The sequence below is a fragment of the Chionomys nivalis genome, chromosome 14, assembly GCF_950005125.1.
Source record: "Chionomys nivalis chromosome 14, mChiNiv1.1, whole genome shotgun sequence".
NCBI classification, from domain to species: domain Eukaryota; kingdom Metazoa; phylum Chordata; class Mammalia; order Rodentia; family Cricetidae; genus Chionomys; species Chionomys nivalis.
In genome coordinates, this window is record NC_080099.1 from 18,225,574 (window position 1) to 18,243,116 (window position 17,543).

General features: G+C 41.8%; 1 protein-coding gene across 5 annotated transcripts in view; it reads right to left on the reverse strand.

Annotated features, from left to right (window-relative positions):
• Positions 1-858: 858 nt before the first annotated feature.
• The window catches only part of Cep192 (centrosomal protein 192), an 88,921-nt gene continuing 72,236 nt past the window's right edge, over positions 859-17,543 (reverse strand). For 4 of the 5 annotated variants that reach the window (XM_057788474.1, XM_057788472.1, XM_057788475.1 and 1 more), the window contains 11 exons: positions 15,617-15,807; positions 14,877-15,000; positions 13,974-14,079; positions 13,068-13,272; positions 9,986-10,065; positions 9,320-9,415; positions 5,346-5,465; positions 4,408-4,529; positions 2,604-2,733; positions 1,965-2,023; positions 859-1,293 (listed from right to left, as the gene is read on the reverse strand). In XM_057788474.1, coding sequence (XP_057644457.1) covers positions 1,155-1,293; positions 1,965-2,023; positions 2,604-2,733; positions 4,408-4,529; positions 5,346-5,465; positions 9,320-9,415; positions 9,986-10,065; positions 13,068-13,272; positions 13,974-14,079; positions 14,877-15,000; positions 15,617-15,807 — 1,372 coding nt within the window. In that variant the 3' untranslated portion in view covers positions 859-1,154. The remainder of the gene's footprint in view (positions 1,294-1,964; positions 2,024-2,603; positions 2,734-4,407; positions 4,530-5,345; positions 5,466-9,319; positions 9,416-9,985; positions 10,066-13,067; positions 13,273-13,973; positions 14,080-14,876; positions 15,001-15,616; positions 15,808-17,543) is intronic. The other variant, XM_057788473.1, reaches the window with a different exon arrangement.

The window sequence follows — 17,543 nt, forward strand, 5'->3', positions numbered from 1 at the left end:
TTCTAAATGCTGGGATTAAAGAAGTGTGCTGCCACCACCCAGTCTTTTATTTATTTTTTTATTTTATTTTTGGTTTTTTCGAGACAGGGTTTCTCTGTGGTTTTGGAGCCTGTCCTGGAACTAGCTCTTGTAGACCAGGCTGGTCTCGAACTCACAGAGATCCGCCTGCCTCTGCCTCCCAAGTGCTGGGATTAAAGGCCCAGTCTTTTATATTTATATAAAATGCCAGCACTATATATATACGGTGCTAGCAATGCAGGCATGAGTTATCACATATCTGCCTCTGCAAGTCTGATCTCTAGGCAGAAGAAAATGAGAATGCAGAGATTTGCTTTTCTATCAGACACAATCCTTCCTTTTAACTGCAGTTGGGTTTAAGTTATCCAAACTTAAAACGCTACCAAGACAAAATCCCAGGGCCACACTGCACCAACACCTGTGCTTCTCAGAAGGCTGCTGGCTGGGCCTGTGACCATGCTCAAGAGATGCACCAGTGGCTAGCCAGAAAGCAGCCTCTCACCTTCCGCCTTTTGGGTAGCTTCTGCTTCCTAACCTCCCTGTATGAGGTCCTTCCCGTCCCCTGTCAGGTGGCACATGCCTGCAAAGGTCATGTCCAAACTGCATCCAGGAGCAGCTGTCGTGTCCAGCACTAAATACAGTAAGCACAATTAAGAAACAAATGAGCTTCCCCATTGTCTTTACACAGAATAAGAAGATCCTATCTCGGCAACCAGCTAACAGATACAAGAAATGTCTTAGGGGAAAGAAAACTGTAAAAGAGGAGGAGAAATCAAAACAGACTCTGAAGCTTGGGAACAATAGGATAAATCTTTATTCTAATTTTTATACGGTGGCATGATGTAGAAAGACAAGTTCAGTAAAAAACTCAAGTTTATTTCTGAATACACCACATTAAAACATATGCTGTATTTATTCAGACTATCATAATCAATTCAAAAATAGAATTTCTCCCTGTAAATGTTAACACTGTGAGCTAGATACATGATATTTTGTTAGGGACTAATTTTTTAAAACAAATCTATACTTTATATACATTGAATTTATCATACAAAATATATACAACAGCATAACTTTGGTGTAGAAAAATGAGATTGCCAAAATATAACAGGTCATTTACACAGAATGTATTCTAGTTAACTTTTTCCAAGGGCTTCTCCAATTAGACGAACAGCAATACTCTTGCCTTCATCTGTCTGGATCACAAGCAAAGCTTCAAATCTGCCCACCGACTCTGGTCTGAAGTGCACCGGGATGTGGATGTAATGTCGGGCTCTGTGGGAGAAGGAAAGGAGGTGTGAGGTGACAGCAATCAGCAGGCACCTGTTGCAGCACAATGCTTGCACAGGCTGGAAGAATCAAGAAGCGCAGATTCCTATCTATAATTTTTCTCTGTGTAGTCCTGGCTGCCCTAGAACTCCCCCTGTAGAACCTCCCTCTCAGGCTGGCCTCAAACTCACAGAGACCTACCTGCCTCACCTTCTGAGTGCTAGGATTAAGGTGTGTGCCACCACTGCTCACCATATTTCTAATTTTTTTTTAAGCTAATTAATATTTAACAAGTTGCTGAAAGAAAGGAAAGGAAAATCTAAAACTGAGATAGTACAACTCTAGAATGTCTGCCTGGAATGCTTGAGGCCTGCAGTTTTTGTTTCCTTGAGACAGTTCTCCCATAGCTCAAGCTGCTCTCAACCTCGCTGTAGAGTCAAGGACCATGACCCTTACATTCCCTTACCTACACCCCCCACACTAAGATTTTGTGATGATCCCAGGGACTAACGACACCCTAGGCAGGATTCTTCAGTTTCTTAGATACTTGTGAAGAGTGAGCAGAAAGTTCCTCACTGCCAGCGCTGAAGAAGAGACGCTGCAGAGCGGAGACCCCTCCTCAAGGGAGTCCGGTACCCTCAGCCTCAGAAGAGCACAGTGATGTTTGATAAGCTCACCTCAAGGAGTATTTCGAGTGTTTGATGTAGAAAGGGGCTCTGGGGCTCAAAAACTTCAGCTGGAAATGAACAGGAGACATTTTGTGACAGTAGGAAAATTTGGTATTTGTCATACACAAAACTGCATAAAGTTAGGTTCAATCTGAATATTAGGCAGGACAAAGAGCGCTGTGTAAGTAGAAACACATTTAAAGGTTAACTAATGTAAATGTTATCTAGAAATTGTCTATGAAAGAAAAAAGTTAGAATTTTTTTAAATTATTTATTTATTTACTTATTTATTTATTATGTATACAATATTCTGTCTGTGTGTATGTCTGCAGGCCAGAAAAGGGCACCAGACCCCATTACAGATGGTTGTGAGCCACCATGTGGTTGCTGGGAATTGAACTCAGGACCTTTGGAAGAGCTGGCAATGCTCTTAACCTCTGAGCCATCTCTCCAGCCCCAAAAGTTAGAATTTTTTAATTTGATTTTCAAATAAAAGATCATGGACTGCAAATGAATTTCCTCTCAAATATTATTAAAGTATTAAAGTAACTTTAAAAATCAATGTATCACAACTGAAATATTATAGAATATATTTCTAATCATTAAGAAATGACCTTTTGAAAGCCCACAGAAATATTTTCAACTTACTGCATGAGCAAAAAAAGAATTATTTCGCAAATTGACTTTCAGTGTTCTGGATTCCCCGAGCTTGGTTGGCAGGAACATGTAGACATCCTTTGGGGCATATACTCCACGGTGACTCAAGTCAAGCTGCCTGCTTTGGGAACAGGTCTACAATTACTCGGTTGGTAGCAATGTTTACATGTACCTTATTAGACAGTGCAGCTTTGTATTTCATCTGCGACTCAGAGACTTGTACTGGAGTTTATCTAGTCGACGTGAATGAAGTCATGGGGAGTCTTGCAGGAGTGCTGGGCGAGGGGCATTGGGAAGGTGCCTTCGTCCCATTTCTGCTTCGGTTCTTGTCACCTGGACCACTCATACTTCCGTGGCGATTCTGAACTGTCCAAAGATGATGATCTCTCTGGCCTTTCCCACGGAGCTGGGGGGCACTGTATCTGTTTCAGTCCTGACTCTATGCATTGACTCTCTGCCACTCTGCCTTCTAATCTCCCTTTGGGTTTCACAGGCATGACACTAGCTGTCTGTCACTTTTCCTGTTCACTTCCCAGTACTTTCAGGGCTTCTGACCAACTTACCAGTTGTGAAGACAGGACTGTCAGGGCCCCCCATTTGAAAACTTTGGGGGCAAGACCAAGGCACCCACCAGCACCACCCCCTGCCATCTTTAGTATTTTTTAGCATCATCAGAATTTGAAGAATATGAGGTGAGCAGATAGGTGGACAGCAGAAAATGGATGTACTTTCAGGGCTGGAGAGATGGGATGGCTCAGTAGTTAACATCACTTCCTGCTGAGAGGACCTGAGTTTGTTCTCAGCACCCACATTCAAGTTTATTCACAATGGCCTATTAATTCCAATTCTAGGGAATCTGATGCCTCATTCTGGATTCCAAGAACACAAGCACACATACTCAAATAAAAATAACATAAATCTTAAATTTAACATCATCCTCAACTACGCAGCAAATGTAGGCTAGCCTGGTCAAAAACAAACTAACAAAACCCTACTTTCTTAAGAATTTGTTTTTATTTGTGTGCATATGTATGTCTCTCTATATATGCAAGAGCCCGTGTGTACTTTATCCAAGGAGGCCAGAGGAGGCACTGGATTCCTTACTGCTGGAGTTACATGCTGTTGTAACCACCTGACAAGAGAATTGGGAACTATACTCCAGGTCTCTGCAAGAACGGCAAGTACTCATGACTGCTGAGCTAGCTCACCAGTCCCAGAATATTTCATACTCTTCTTATGGGAATATAAAACAGTACAAGCACGTTGAGGGAAACTATTTACCAACTTGTTTTAAAGTTAAACATGCTTATCACATGATCCAGCAATTTGGGGTAATAATCAGTTTTTTAGTTTTTTTTAAAAAAACACAAGGTCGTTTTTAAAATTCTTCTTTAATATTTATTATGTATATAGTGTTCTGTCTGTATGTATGCCTGTACACCAGAAGAGGGTACCAGATCTCATTATAGGTTGTTGTAAACCATCATGTGTTGCTGGGAACTGAACTCAGGATCTCCAGAAGAACAGCTAGTGCTCTTAACCTCTGACCCATTTCTCAAGTCCCAAAAATTAGTTATTTTTAATCCAAAAAAATAAAAGCATTTATCCTCAGAAATGTCCATGAAAGTCAGGCACAGTGGTGCACTTCTTTAATCCCGGCATTCCATAGACAGGTGGGTCTCTGTAAGCTCCAGGTCAGACAGGGCTGCACAGAGATACCCTAGAAGTGACTCTTGTAAGCACAAAGGTGTGTTAGTGCTACACCTATATCTCACTGACGTGGGTAGAAACTCACCCAGGTACGTGAGTGGAGGTCTCAGACACAGCACGCCTCCGGGACACAACTGCAGCATCCACTTTAATAAGGGTATCTCTGGAGGAGCATGAGCCCTCAGGATCATTTTCTGCTCTGATGCTCTGGACAGAGAAAAAAATCATGAAGTGGAAGGAGAAAAGGTGAATACTCCAGAAAGCACAAAGACATTTTCTTATGGAAATTCCATTATTTTCTTAAAAAAACAAACAAACAAACAAAAAAAACAACCTGTAAATCCCTTGAACTGCAAACTGTCTGTGTGCTTGGTTCTGTTGCCCCCCAGTGCAAATGCCCATACACACACATACAGACAGACAGCAACTTACAAAATTAAGTCAAACATGAGTTCATGTGGAGTATAGACAAGAAACCCAAAAAGAAGACTAAAAATGTCTGGTAATAAAGACTGACAAGAATCTTAAGATATGAGGCTACAATAAATTACTGAAAATGAAATTATATGAGGAAATCATTATGTATTTTCAGACTTTTTCCACTTAGGGTTTTTAATACAGACAATTGTTGAAGGAACGGCGGGCTGCGTCCTGCCACCGGGCTAGCTTTACCTGGAATAATTACACGGAAACTGTATTCTTTTGAACACTGCCTGGCCCATTAGTTCCAGCCTCTTATTGGCTAGCTCTTACATATTGATCTAACCCATTTCTAATATTCTGTGTAGCACCACGAGCTGGCTTACCAGGAAAGATCTTAACCTGCGTCTGTCTGGTTAAGTGGGAGAATCATGGCGACTGACTGACTGGGCTTCTTTCTCCCAGCATTCTGTTCTGTCTACTCCGCCTATCTAAGCTGTTGTCCTATCAAAAGGGCCAAGGCAGTCTCTTTATTAACCAATAGACATATGACCCTCCTCCATCAGACAATCACTTGCTCGTGGTACCTAGGACAATGCTCACCTGTCCAGAGAGCTGAAATCTCAATGTGTGTTTCATGTGAGGCTCGTTAGCAGGGTGGCACTCAACATCCCAAAACTGGGCGTAATCCCCTCCATCTCTGGGCAGAAACATGATGGAGACCTACGAAAAACATGAGACACACAGACCCCAACTTTAAACACATACTAGGAATTTAAAGTTTAGTGTAAACCAAGTGAAATAGCAAATACATTTACACTGGCTAGTTCTCCCTCTGAAAAAATGGGTTTGAAGGCTAAAAAGATGGCTCAGTGATTAAGAGCACTAGCTACTCTTGTAGAGAACCCAGGTTCAATACACCACGTATAACTCTTGTTTTAGGGGATCTGGTGCCCTCTTCTGGCCTCCTCAGGCACTGTATGCACATGGTACACAGATTAAAAACAAAAATACTCATATACATAAACTAATAAAATACTTTTAAAAGAAAGATGTGAACAACTTTATCACTAGTATAACATATCTAAAATATATTTTTTCTAAAGCCATATGTACCATTCCCTCAAATGTGCAGTATATGCTTTTTTGGAGGAAAATCCCACCATGGAAACAATCTACTCTTTCAAACTCATCACTGAGGCCTTCTCAGTGCAGACATGAGAATAGTGGAAGGTTAGGGTGACCAGCACAATAAAGCAAATGGTGTTAGGTTATAATAGCTCATACAGTAAGTCAAAATGCTAGTCAGAGCTAGTTGTCCTGTTTATACAGCTTAGGTACACAACCTGAATGTGGTAATCCTGGCAGAGCCAGCAGGAGGAAGGCTCCAAACAGTGATCTGAGCTCTGCAGGAGTATCCAGGGCCCAAGAACCCTGGGTGTGAAGACAACCGGACCTTTACAGTAGCAGCCACAAATTCTGCTTCTCACACAGGCTGTGTCCAAAGGCAGCCCACAGCCACAATTGACTAGATGGAGCGCAGCAACCAACACACTGAGCACCCACCTTCTAAGAGTCAGGTGCTTCCTTCCCTACAGCTGCTAAGGCAGCAAGGGAATGAAACACACACACACACACACACAATCCCAATGGTACTGAACCCATACGGGGACCCCCAAAGCAGCAGGCAATATCTGACAGCCTTACATGTGGGAGACCCCAGTGTCACTGCAGTGGTGACTAGCAACAAAGCAAAACTCTACTCAACAAAAACTGACAGGAGGAGCTCAAAATGCAGCTGGAATGGGGAAGCAGGCTGCATCCCCCAAGGGGTGAAAATCTGTCTGCAGTCTGAGGAGGATCACTACCACAACAGCAAAGAAATGAATCCTGGTAGAGAAAGCAAGAGACTGCCCCTCTCTCTGAAAAGGTCATTAGCCACCAACACCTAAAGAAAACAAAAAACAAAAAACTAGGGGTGCCCTTTTTGACAGCTAAGGATGTATTTCCTTATCACCCCAGTAGCAGGGAATGCAGACTCCTGACTGAGCACACCCTTGAGTTGTTTCCCCTCCTGGGTTTGATGGGAGGGAGAGCTCAAGAGAGTCAGATAAATGGGACAGACTGCCTGAGAAGGAAAAGAGGGAAGACTTCTGAGCCTCGCTCCAGCCAGAATTCACTAAGCCTGCTCTGCAGGCAGAAAAGAAGATTGCTACTTGGTGGCTTGCTGTAATGACAGCTTCTACGTCAAGTAGAAAACTCACTGGAACTCCTAATGTTCCACCCTCTGGGATTCAACCTGCAGGTACAGCGGGTAGGGGGACTTGTTCTTGCCCCAGCCCTCAAGACTCAAATAGGGATCCATTTTTTTGCAGCTGTTTACAGCCTTCAAAACATGCCAGAGACAACAGACCTGCTGTGGCCTGTGGCCACGCAGACTTGCTCTGCATGGAATGACTGTTGGCTGGCATCCTGAGATCTGCTGAAGGCTTTAAGTTGTGTAACACTTGCTGACAGTCCCTGCACTGGTACCTTGTGTAGTACACAGGGCTGTATTCCACATTCCCATTTAAGTTGTTGCTCCCATGTGGCAAATAAAGCTCCCTCTGTCCCCCAGATTCCCATCCACTGTCTGTCCTCTCCATTCTTGGGACAGTCTGGAAAGACAGGACTTACCACCTCACTATAACAATGTGACAATATTTTACAGTAGTGCTTTATAAAGTCAGTGTTGAAAAGCCTTGGCTTTACCAAAGAACAGGGGTCACCAATGAGTTAGTATCTCTGAGTCTGGACTAAAACATTAAGATATGTAAATGCTTCATTCTTGCCTTGCAGAGCATAATAAGAACCCAGGTTCTGAGAGCTTAGAGGGAAAGGAAGAACAGATCTAGACAAGAGTACCCAGTCCAGGGAGCTGAACACACAGTGAAGAGAAGTGGGCAAGCATTAAAACAATGACATCCTGTACATGCACAAAACAGGCAACTTGTCTAGAACACTGAGAGTAAACAGGCCATCTGTCTGGAACACTGAGAGTAAATAGGCCATCTGTCTGGAACACTGAGAATCGTGCCTCTTTAAACTCCAAGGTCAGGTGGTGGTGGTGCAAGCCTTTAATCCCAACACTCTGAGGTGGAGGAAGAGGCAAAGGCAGGCGGATCTCTGTGAGTTTGAGGCTAGCCTGGTTTACAGAGATAGTTCCAGTACAGCCAGGGCTGTTACACACAGAAATCCTGTGTCAAAAAAAAAAAAAAAAAAAAATTAAAACAAGAGGAAAAACAGCTAGCATTCCTGCACATCATACACTCAATATACACCCTGAAGACTTTCATGTTTATTACCTCATTCAATCCTTGTGCCACACTGATCAATACTTCAAAAGTTTACTACACACTACTGCTGCTATTTTTTTAATGATGGAGCTGCCCAAGAGGCACCCTATATTCCTATTTAGTAACTCAAATTCACCAGGCTAGACTTGGATGGAATTGTTTCTCTGATTTATTTGTCAGTGTCCTATCTGACTGAAAGTGTATTTGTTTACATTTCCATAGGAGAAAATCACACAACAATAAAAAATAAAAATACCATGGAGCTTACATTTCTAATTAAATATAAACAAACAAATGCGAATTCTTGGCTCTCTACACTCTCTGAGTATAGCTCTGAGACCTCACCAGAGAAGTTTCTTTGGGATGGTGGTTAATGCAGAAACTCACAAATGGTCAAAATGCATGGAAAAAGTATCCAGGGAGTTCTCAGTCACCAATGGGACACCTCAGTAGGAGTTCTCAGTCACCAATGGGACACCTCAGTAGGAGTTCTCAGTCACCAATAGGACACCTCAGTAGGAGTTCTCAGTCACCAATAGGACAATTCAGTAGGAGTTCTCAGTCACCAATGGGAGACCTCAGTAGGAGTCCTTAAAGCAGGAGATACAGGCAGTTACAAGCCACCTGACATGGATGCTGAGAAATAAACTTGAGTCCTCTGGAAGTGCTCCTAACCGCTGAGCCTTTTCTCCAGATCTCTAAGGTTTTCAGCAGGATTATATATGTAACAAATAATGAAATAGAGGTCATGAATTTGCAAGACAATAAGGAGGAGTAATGGGAAGTTTTGGAGGAAGGAGGGGAAGGAGAAAACAAGTATTTATAATCTCAAAAATAAATGATTTTCAAAATACTTTGAAAATAATAAAAGCTCACAACAGCTGGAAGGAATATATATGAAAATATACTGATAACTATGCTGTCAATGTTGATTTTTTTCTGAAGAACAGTGGGTTTTGAAGGCTACGGCTGGTAGGCACAACTACTGTCATGATCAGTGAAGTTTTTTGCGACACTACTAGCTGCCGCAACCCTTATCAACAAATTCGATGCTGCTTAGTAACTTCCCACCACTGTGCAATGGAAGTGTGCTTGGACCAAGCAAACCTCTTCTCCAGTGGACAGATGGCTCTGAGGCCAGCTCTGGTCTGAAGGAAACAAACTGAGGCGACCAGGTTATATGATTCTTTCCTGGTGGAATATATTCTTACCAGCTGTCTATGAAAAACTTCCAAACCTCACCTTTTGGATTCCATGGCCTTCTAGTGTGCCAGAAATGGGTGAGCATCTGAATGCTGTGTAGGTAGCTCTAAAAACATCCCCAGTTTCATCAACTCCCTGGAAAATAATCATTTAAAATAATTATTTAATTATTATTCAAATGATAAAGAATTTCCTGATCCAATAAATTAATAAAAAGATCCCATCATTCTTATAGTTATGGAGGACAGGACAAATCTCCTCATAACACGTCAGGAACACTCAGTATATTCCTAAGGAAGGGCCTTCTCCCAGCTGAGCTCTGCCCAGATACACAGCAGCTCCCATGGGCTAAAACATGACAGACACAACAGCAATGAGTGAACACAGGAGCACGGCGCACATGGAAAGAAAGCAGTGTGTACACACATAGGGCTCAGTATAAAACCCTTAACATTTCTCAAACTAATTCATATCAGGTTAAAAATCAGAACCAGAAAAACTAAATGGAACAAGCATTTTTGTTTGTTCTACACTTTAAAAAAGTTTTCCATTTTGACTCTCAGAATTACCTGGTGAAAAAGTATGGGTGCACACAATTCTAACTCACAAAAAAACACAAGTGAATCAACTGGGGCACAAACAACCAACATCCTAACCTGCACTTGTACTCGGGGTTTGAAACAACCCACAGTTCAGATGACTGACCTTGACATATGGAGGAGCAAACGATGACAGGTGCCACTTCACATCCGTGGGGCCACGGTTCTCCAGTTCCAGATAGTTCTCTGAAAAGAAAAAGAATGTACATTTGTACCCTGAGAGGCTAGTGGCAAGCAGCTCTGTGACCAACCTTATGACCTGATAAGAAGAAACAATAGAATTTTCTAGAGAATCAAATATCCTGTTTTGGATTCTTTTTCAAAGTATAATGCAAAGGATATTGATAGGCTGAAACAAGAGAACAAGATTATAATACAATCGAAAGACAGGTGTCAAAGATTCACAAGGTGAGACTAGAGGAGATAAAGGCTCTGTCCTGGGTCCAACAACTCTAAGAACACATCACGTGAGCCAAAAGCAGCTGCCAGTCACACTGCCCAGGGAGACCAAAAAGAAGGGGGAAGGACATGAGTGGCAACAGGGTATAAGTGGCCCAGGGCTTCGATATAACTTCAGAAGCTGGGCTACAAGAGTCTTGAGGAATTCTGAAAGGGATGAGACAGGAAAATCCAGGAGCATCAGCACCCAAGTGTGAAAAGTCCATGGAGGAAGAGGCAGTGCCACCTAAGAGGCTATAGACATGGCAAAACAGCTCTTCTGAGAGCTCTGATCAAGCTGCCCGGGCATTGTGATGGCACCTAACCAAACCAAGAGAGGACTGGGAGCAGGACCCTTCCACCAGAGAGTGTGCTGAGAAAGGTAGCAGTTGCAGAGAAAGATAGGGGTGGAGACCAAAGTGTCTGTAATAATAGAACACACTGAGGGCCATTGAAAGGAGCCAACAAAAAAGGAGAAAAGGAAGGTGAGACAAAGAACGGGGGCAGGGAGAGTCCTGAGAAAGCAGAGCAGACGGGCCTAGATTTAAGCAGAAGCCTTAAACAGAAAGATTTCATTTAGCCTGATGACTTTTCTATGTGTGAGGCAAAATCAGGAGTTGTAAACTGTGAGAGGACTCAGGGAACAGCTGGGACATGGGCTCCTGGTAAGAACGCATGATAAAGGGACATTTGGGACTATGAATCTGTCAGCAAAGCCTGTAAGGTTTTGGCCAGTAATGCCCTGACGCTGGAGTGGGAACACAAGCGGCCAGACATCTAGGTTTGACCAAAGATTAACAAGGGAAAGCAGGGGAAAGGCTATGATCATCAGGACAGGCCACAGGAATCAAGGACTCTAAGAAAAGAAGGACCTAAGCCAAGTGGTAGAAGCCATGAAGGTTGTGGACCTTGCAATGGTGACATCAACAAGATTGGAAAGACTAGACTGAAATCCCTGAAGCAGGGAAAAGACAGGAAAGGTCTTAGAGTCAAAGCAGAGTGAGCCTTTGGGGTAAATAGTAAGGTCTAGAGGCCTACAAAGAAGGAGGCAAAGTCAATGAAAGGTACGTATGACTCAGTCAGACAGGGACCCAAATCCTTTCTAGAACACTCAAATAATACTATCCATTTAGCAAACATCAGCAAGGAGAAGGATAAAGAGACATTAACTACAGAATATCAACTAGATGGTAAAGATCAGGTTCATTGCTTTATATACATAACTGAACAAATGAATGACTGAATCTACTCTCAGTGTGCCCCAGGAGGTGATGGTTACAATAGGCCCTTAACACATGAGGAAACTCAACAGTTAACCCAGCCTGTTGAGGATCTCAAAATCAAACAGGATCAGAGCCTTGGTCTCTCCATCTACACTGTGGTGATTGGAACGAAAATGATCCCCACAGGCTCATAGGAAGTGGCAATATTGGGAAGTTTGGCCCTTGTTGGAGTAAGCGTGGCCTTGTTGGATGAAGTGTGTCACTGTGGGGTGGGCTTTTGGTTTCAGAAACGCAAGCCAGAACCAGCAGTACTCTCTCTTCCTGCTGCCTGCCATTCTGGATGCAGAACTCTCAGCTACCTCTCCAACACCCTACCTGCCTGTGCACCATCACACTTCTTGCCACAGCGATAATGGACTAATCCTCTAAACTGTAAGTCAACCCTAGTTAAATGTTTTCCTTTATAAGAGTTGCTGTGGTAATGGTATCTCTTCACAGAAATAAAATCCTAAGACACCATCTCCTTTCTTCTTCAGCTACTAGGTGAGAGACCTGGTTGGAACAGGATAGTAATAACCACCCAATAAAACCTAAATACCAGGAATACACAGATATTCGAGCCCAGGCTTCAGATTTTAAGATAGTGTTTTCAAATCCATCCCATTGATGTGGAGGCAGAGACGCCTTTGTCAACTCTAGAGTTTTGGAAGTTGCTTACAACGCACTTCCTGTTTACTTAGGTAATATAATATCCTTCTGGAGTCTTTAATGGAGTTGAAGAATAGATAGCTACAGTTTTCCTTAGTTATGATAAAAGAAAAAGTATATATAAATATTGTAACTGTAATCTTGCTTAATACCTGTTTTGTTATATGTGATTTTACTATGCTAAAGTTAAAACCTTCCTTTTTATTTAAACGGAAAGGGGAAGGTGATGTGGGATTCCCCTCTGTATGCTGTGAATACCATTGGTTAATAAAGAAACTGTCCTGGGCCTGCACAGAGAATAAAGGTAGGCGGGAAAAACTGAACTGAATGCTGGGAGAAAGGAGGAGGAGTTAGGGAGAAGCCATGTAACTGGAACTTTACCCAGTAAGCCATAGCCACATGATGATACACAGATTAATAGAAATTGGTTAAATTAATATGTAATAGCTAGCCAATAAGAAGTTAGAGCTAATAGGCCAAGCAGTATTGCAAATAAAATAGCTTCTGTGTGGTTATTTCAGGTCTTAGCTGCCCGGCAGCCGGGAAACAAACAAGCGTCCTCCTACTACGTCCCATTATTGAAACGGCTACCAACGACTCCATAATTTTCTCCTTAAGCAGGAGTAAATTTCATACATAATAACTCAAGATTAACTTTCAGCACAAGGAGCTGGAAGTTCAGCAGGAAAGCACTAACATGTGCTTTGATGCCCTAGCTTTGAGACCTAGCACACAAAACAAATGCACAGATTTATTAAAAGTGAAGCACTAGACTATGTGCAGCAACTGGCGTCTGACCCAAACTTTGTGATACAGTACCTGAGGCTTGACCAGGTTCTGTTGGAGGAAAAATCACTGTCTTGCTCCTAATTGCAACTTTTGTGGAAGGTGGTTTTGTTATTGGTTTTGTCAAATGACTAATGGAAGGCTCAGGTCCTGGAACAAGAATTCCAAACGTGCTGGTGGCCAAATGAGGTAAAGGTTCTTGAGTCAAATCTTCTCGAATTTGAACCTTTACCATTTTCTGAAATGAATTCAAATGAATAAGACACAAAAGTAGTTACCAATTTAAAAGGCACATTCTGTTTTTTAATAATAATAAATTCCAAACAAATGAAACACCTATGAATTTAGATTTTAAAGTTTATTCAGATCTCAAAGAAGTAAATCTTTTGGTTCAATTTCCTCTCTCAGCATTAGATTTCTTCCCCTCCCTCCCTTCCTTCCACTACCTCTGCATGTATGTTCATGGGTATGTGTGAATGTACATGCATGTGTCTGAGCACTCATGAGGAGGTCAAGGGACAACCTTGGGTGTTGATTTTAAGTAAGGCCTCTTGTTGTGACTATGTACACTAGCTAAGAGGCCAGTGCCTCACACCTTGCTGTAGGAGCACAGGGTAAGCAGAGGCATACTCCTAGTCTGTCTTTACATAGGTTCTGGGACCCTGAACTCAGAGAGCAAGTGCTTTACCCACTGTGCCATCTCCCCTGACTCCCTTCTCTCTTCCTTTTTGATTTTAAAGCAAATAATTAGTAGTAGTTTCTGGGTCCTTATTTTCCATTCCCTGTCTCCCAATAAAACTGTTCAGATCACTAAGGGCAAAACTCTATACTAAGTGCTCTGAGAAGTAAACCTATTTGGGCTTCATTTGACTTCCACAATGTATAAGTTCTTAAGGATTGTGAAACTGAATGCTGCTCAGAAAAATAATTTAGACACACCTTCTGCCCATTATCACAGTGTATATAGATCAAACCACTCCATGGGAACATTGACTGCTTTGTGGACAGGGAAGAATTAGGACTCACAAGAATTTGTATTTTACACCTGTAAAAAAATAATAATAATGAACGAGAATATTCTTCACTTTTACAGTATTAATGTCAAGTTACAAATGCTGCTCTACTAATAACCAATCATTTCCTATGGCTGGAAAAAACAGAATGTGGTTAGCTCTCGCCCTATCTTCTTCTCATGGCTTATCTGGCCTCAGTACCCAACAATGGTAAACAAAGGTATACTGACACAAATCCCTCGACCCAAGAAAAACTCTTTCTAATACAAACCACTGACTAGAAATACCATCTCAGAATCAATTCCAGATAGAGTCATAGTACATAAACTCTGAGTCATTTGATAATTGGGGATGATATAGTCACAGCACAAATCAAATTAACTTTCCAGTAAACTGGAAGAAAATATGAGAGAAAATGGGGAAGGGATATTAACTGGTCAGTTATTGATATTCTCCATTCTCACATTTCTCTCAGGAAGTTTAAATGAAGAGATTAGACTTATGTCTATGAAAAAAAAATCACACTTGTCAAAAATAGCATAGCAAAGTTATTTTCCATTACTAATCGCTAATCTATGGGATCCCTGGGGCAATCTGTAAAATAATTGTTCTACTATCCCCTATTTTTTTCTCAGTAGCTAGCAAGGGCATGCTGCATGAGACAAGCACTCAGTGTTAGTGTGCCTGAATTGACTGCTTTGCACCAGGTCTACCCTGGGTACCCTATCCTTATATTAGCTCATACCATGTCTTCAAAACAAAACAAAACAAAAGCCTCCATGATGGCATCTAAATAACAACACAGAAAAAAACAAAAAAACATACTTACTGCGGTGTGATAAATCCATGTTGTGGTGTGACTGTCAGGCAATGCGCTGGCCAGTATAGCTCAAATTTCAGTACCCTAACAGAGTTATTTATAATCTGGAAGCGTCCAGTTTTTGCCATGTCACCTAATATACCAGAAAAATGTTAATTTCATTTAGCCATAGTGAAAAGACAAAGGTCAGTAACACTGAATCCTGAGTAAATGTACTTATATAAAAATAGCTTATTTGCGCCGGGCGGTGGTGGCGCACGCCTTTAATCCCAGCACTCGGGAGGCAGAGGCAGGCGGATCTCTGTGAGTTCGAGACCAGCCTGGTCTACAAGAGCTAGTTCCAGGACAGGCTCCAAAAAACCACAGAGAAACCCTGTCTCGAAAAACAAACAAACAAACAAACCAAAAAAAAAAAAAATAGCTTATTTGCTTTTCTCAACAGGAATTTGCTTTTCTCAACAGGAATTTCAAGTCTGTGTTAAAATGAGTCTTGACCAACTACTGAAAACCACAAAGGTACTGGCTACCCAGAACCAGGTTAGAGAGACTATAAACCTGAAAATGCCCTCACCTGACTTCGCTTTGGGAAACATGTATGTACCATTTGCTCCTGCCCTAAAACAACAGTTATCACTGTTACATCGATAAGCAGCAGGTAGAGCTAGCTCCTTACATGGAATACTGATCAACTGTCAGGTCTATAGGGATGCAAACCCTGACTCCTAAATGTACTTCTGAGAAGTCCTTACCCAGGTAATCACAAGAAGAAGGAGCTACCAGAATCAAGTGTTCCGGATGGACAGCCCAACTTTCTGCAGAGGCTGGTGTGTCCTGAGCTGGGTGGGCAATATGTGAGAGAAAAGGAGGACCTTGAGGGCCTTTAACTGGCAAAACATCCAAAGAGACATTGCCACTTTGTTTTCCAGAAGTTCCAGATTCACTGGGGGAAAATATTTAAAAACAGAAAAGAAAGAGACATTAAAAATATTAACAAATCTAATTATTTCACATTTTATATCAGGGCTTCATAAAATAAATAGTTATGATACAAGTAAGAGGGTTTGATGTCATATAATTTTTAGTAAATATAAAGTCTCCATATTTTATATATTAAAATTACTTTGTAGGGTTTGGGTTGTAGCTCTGAGATAGGGTGCTTGCCAAGCGTGACAACGCCCTGGGGTCTGATCCTAGCACAAAAGAAAAGATAGAGAATTGAAACAAAAAATGTAAGAGTACATTTAGTCAAACTATTTGATGATTTCCACCTTTTTTTTTTCCTGCCTGATTTCTGTATCTTAAATGTCTTAAAAGATTTAATGGAAAAATGGCCCAATGGTGGAACATGCCTTTAATTCCAACACCGCAGGCCCAAGACAGGTAGTGTTCAGTGAGCTGGAGGCTATCCTGGTCTACACAGGCATTCCAGGCCAGCCAGGACTACACAGTCAGACCCTATCAAAGGAAGGAAGAAGAAGAAAAAAGGGAGGGAGTCAAGGAGGAAGAAAGAAAAGAAGGAAGAAAGGGGGAAAAAAAGAAAAACCAATTATTCTTTAACATATCTCTAACTGCACAAAGGTAACTGGTTTCACAACAGTGACACAAACTCCATTGAAAAGGCAAAGACTTCTGGAAAGTGCACAGGAGAGAACACTGACCCAGTCTAGGAAGACTCTCGCTAATTTCTAGTAAGCCTTACAAAACAATTCTTAGTCAAACTTACTTTGTAATCACAAAAACATAAATCATAATTGAAGTGTTAATGTGCAGCGTCCCAACTCTGCCCCATTTGTGGGGCTCCAGCTTTACTTCCAATCAGCACTGAGCAGAAAATCAGAGGGGAAGCCCGTCCCTCTTCTAACCAGCACATGGTCACCTTGGTTTCAAATCAGACTTCACAGCACCAGAAAACAAGAGAGGCACTGGGAAAGTCAGGACCAGGTGAAACAAGTGCTGGTTCTTGGCATTTCTACTGACTAAGGACAATTTCCTTACTCTGTGATATACATAACTGCTAAATTTAATTAATCCTTTAAATGCCTTTGAAATTATCAGAACTAAAGCAAAGGAATGAGAACAGAGGGGCAAGCAGGTAGGAGGGTTACTGGCAGCAGGGTTGGGATGTGGCATTGAACACATGGGGACACGAAGCTGGTGTGCATTGCAGCACTGGGCTTGGAAGACAAAATACAACAGCATTGGTTGAATGTGGGAGATTGAGTGAAACCTTAAGGCAAGAGAATAATGGGTTAGTCAGAGAAAAACACAGTGGGAAAGATATACTATAGAAAGGAACTGGGGGCATTTATATAAACTCATATTTTCTGACATAGTTACGAAGAGAAATAGATACAGAAATGTGGATTTACACATGAATCCATGCATTTCTTAGGTCTTCCACTACAGTAGGATGGGCACATCCAAGGCATTCCCTGGTTCTCAATGTCATTTTCTAAACAAAGGCACTTTTTTTTTTTAAGAGAAATGAGAATCATAAAGCTGGGAAGGGTTGAGTCAGATAAGTCCTGAGTATTTTCTTACCATCTCAGGACTGACGGGAGACCCAGCAAAGGACCAGTGAATCAGAATGAGATGAGAGAACAAGAGTTGTGCTGACTACACAAGCCCACCCTGCCAGCAGTAAGTACATACAAAGGAGAAAAGTCTCCTTCACAG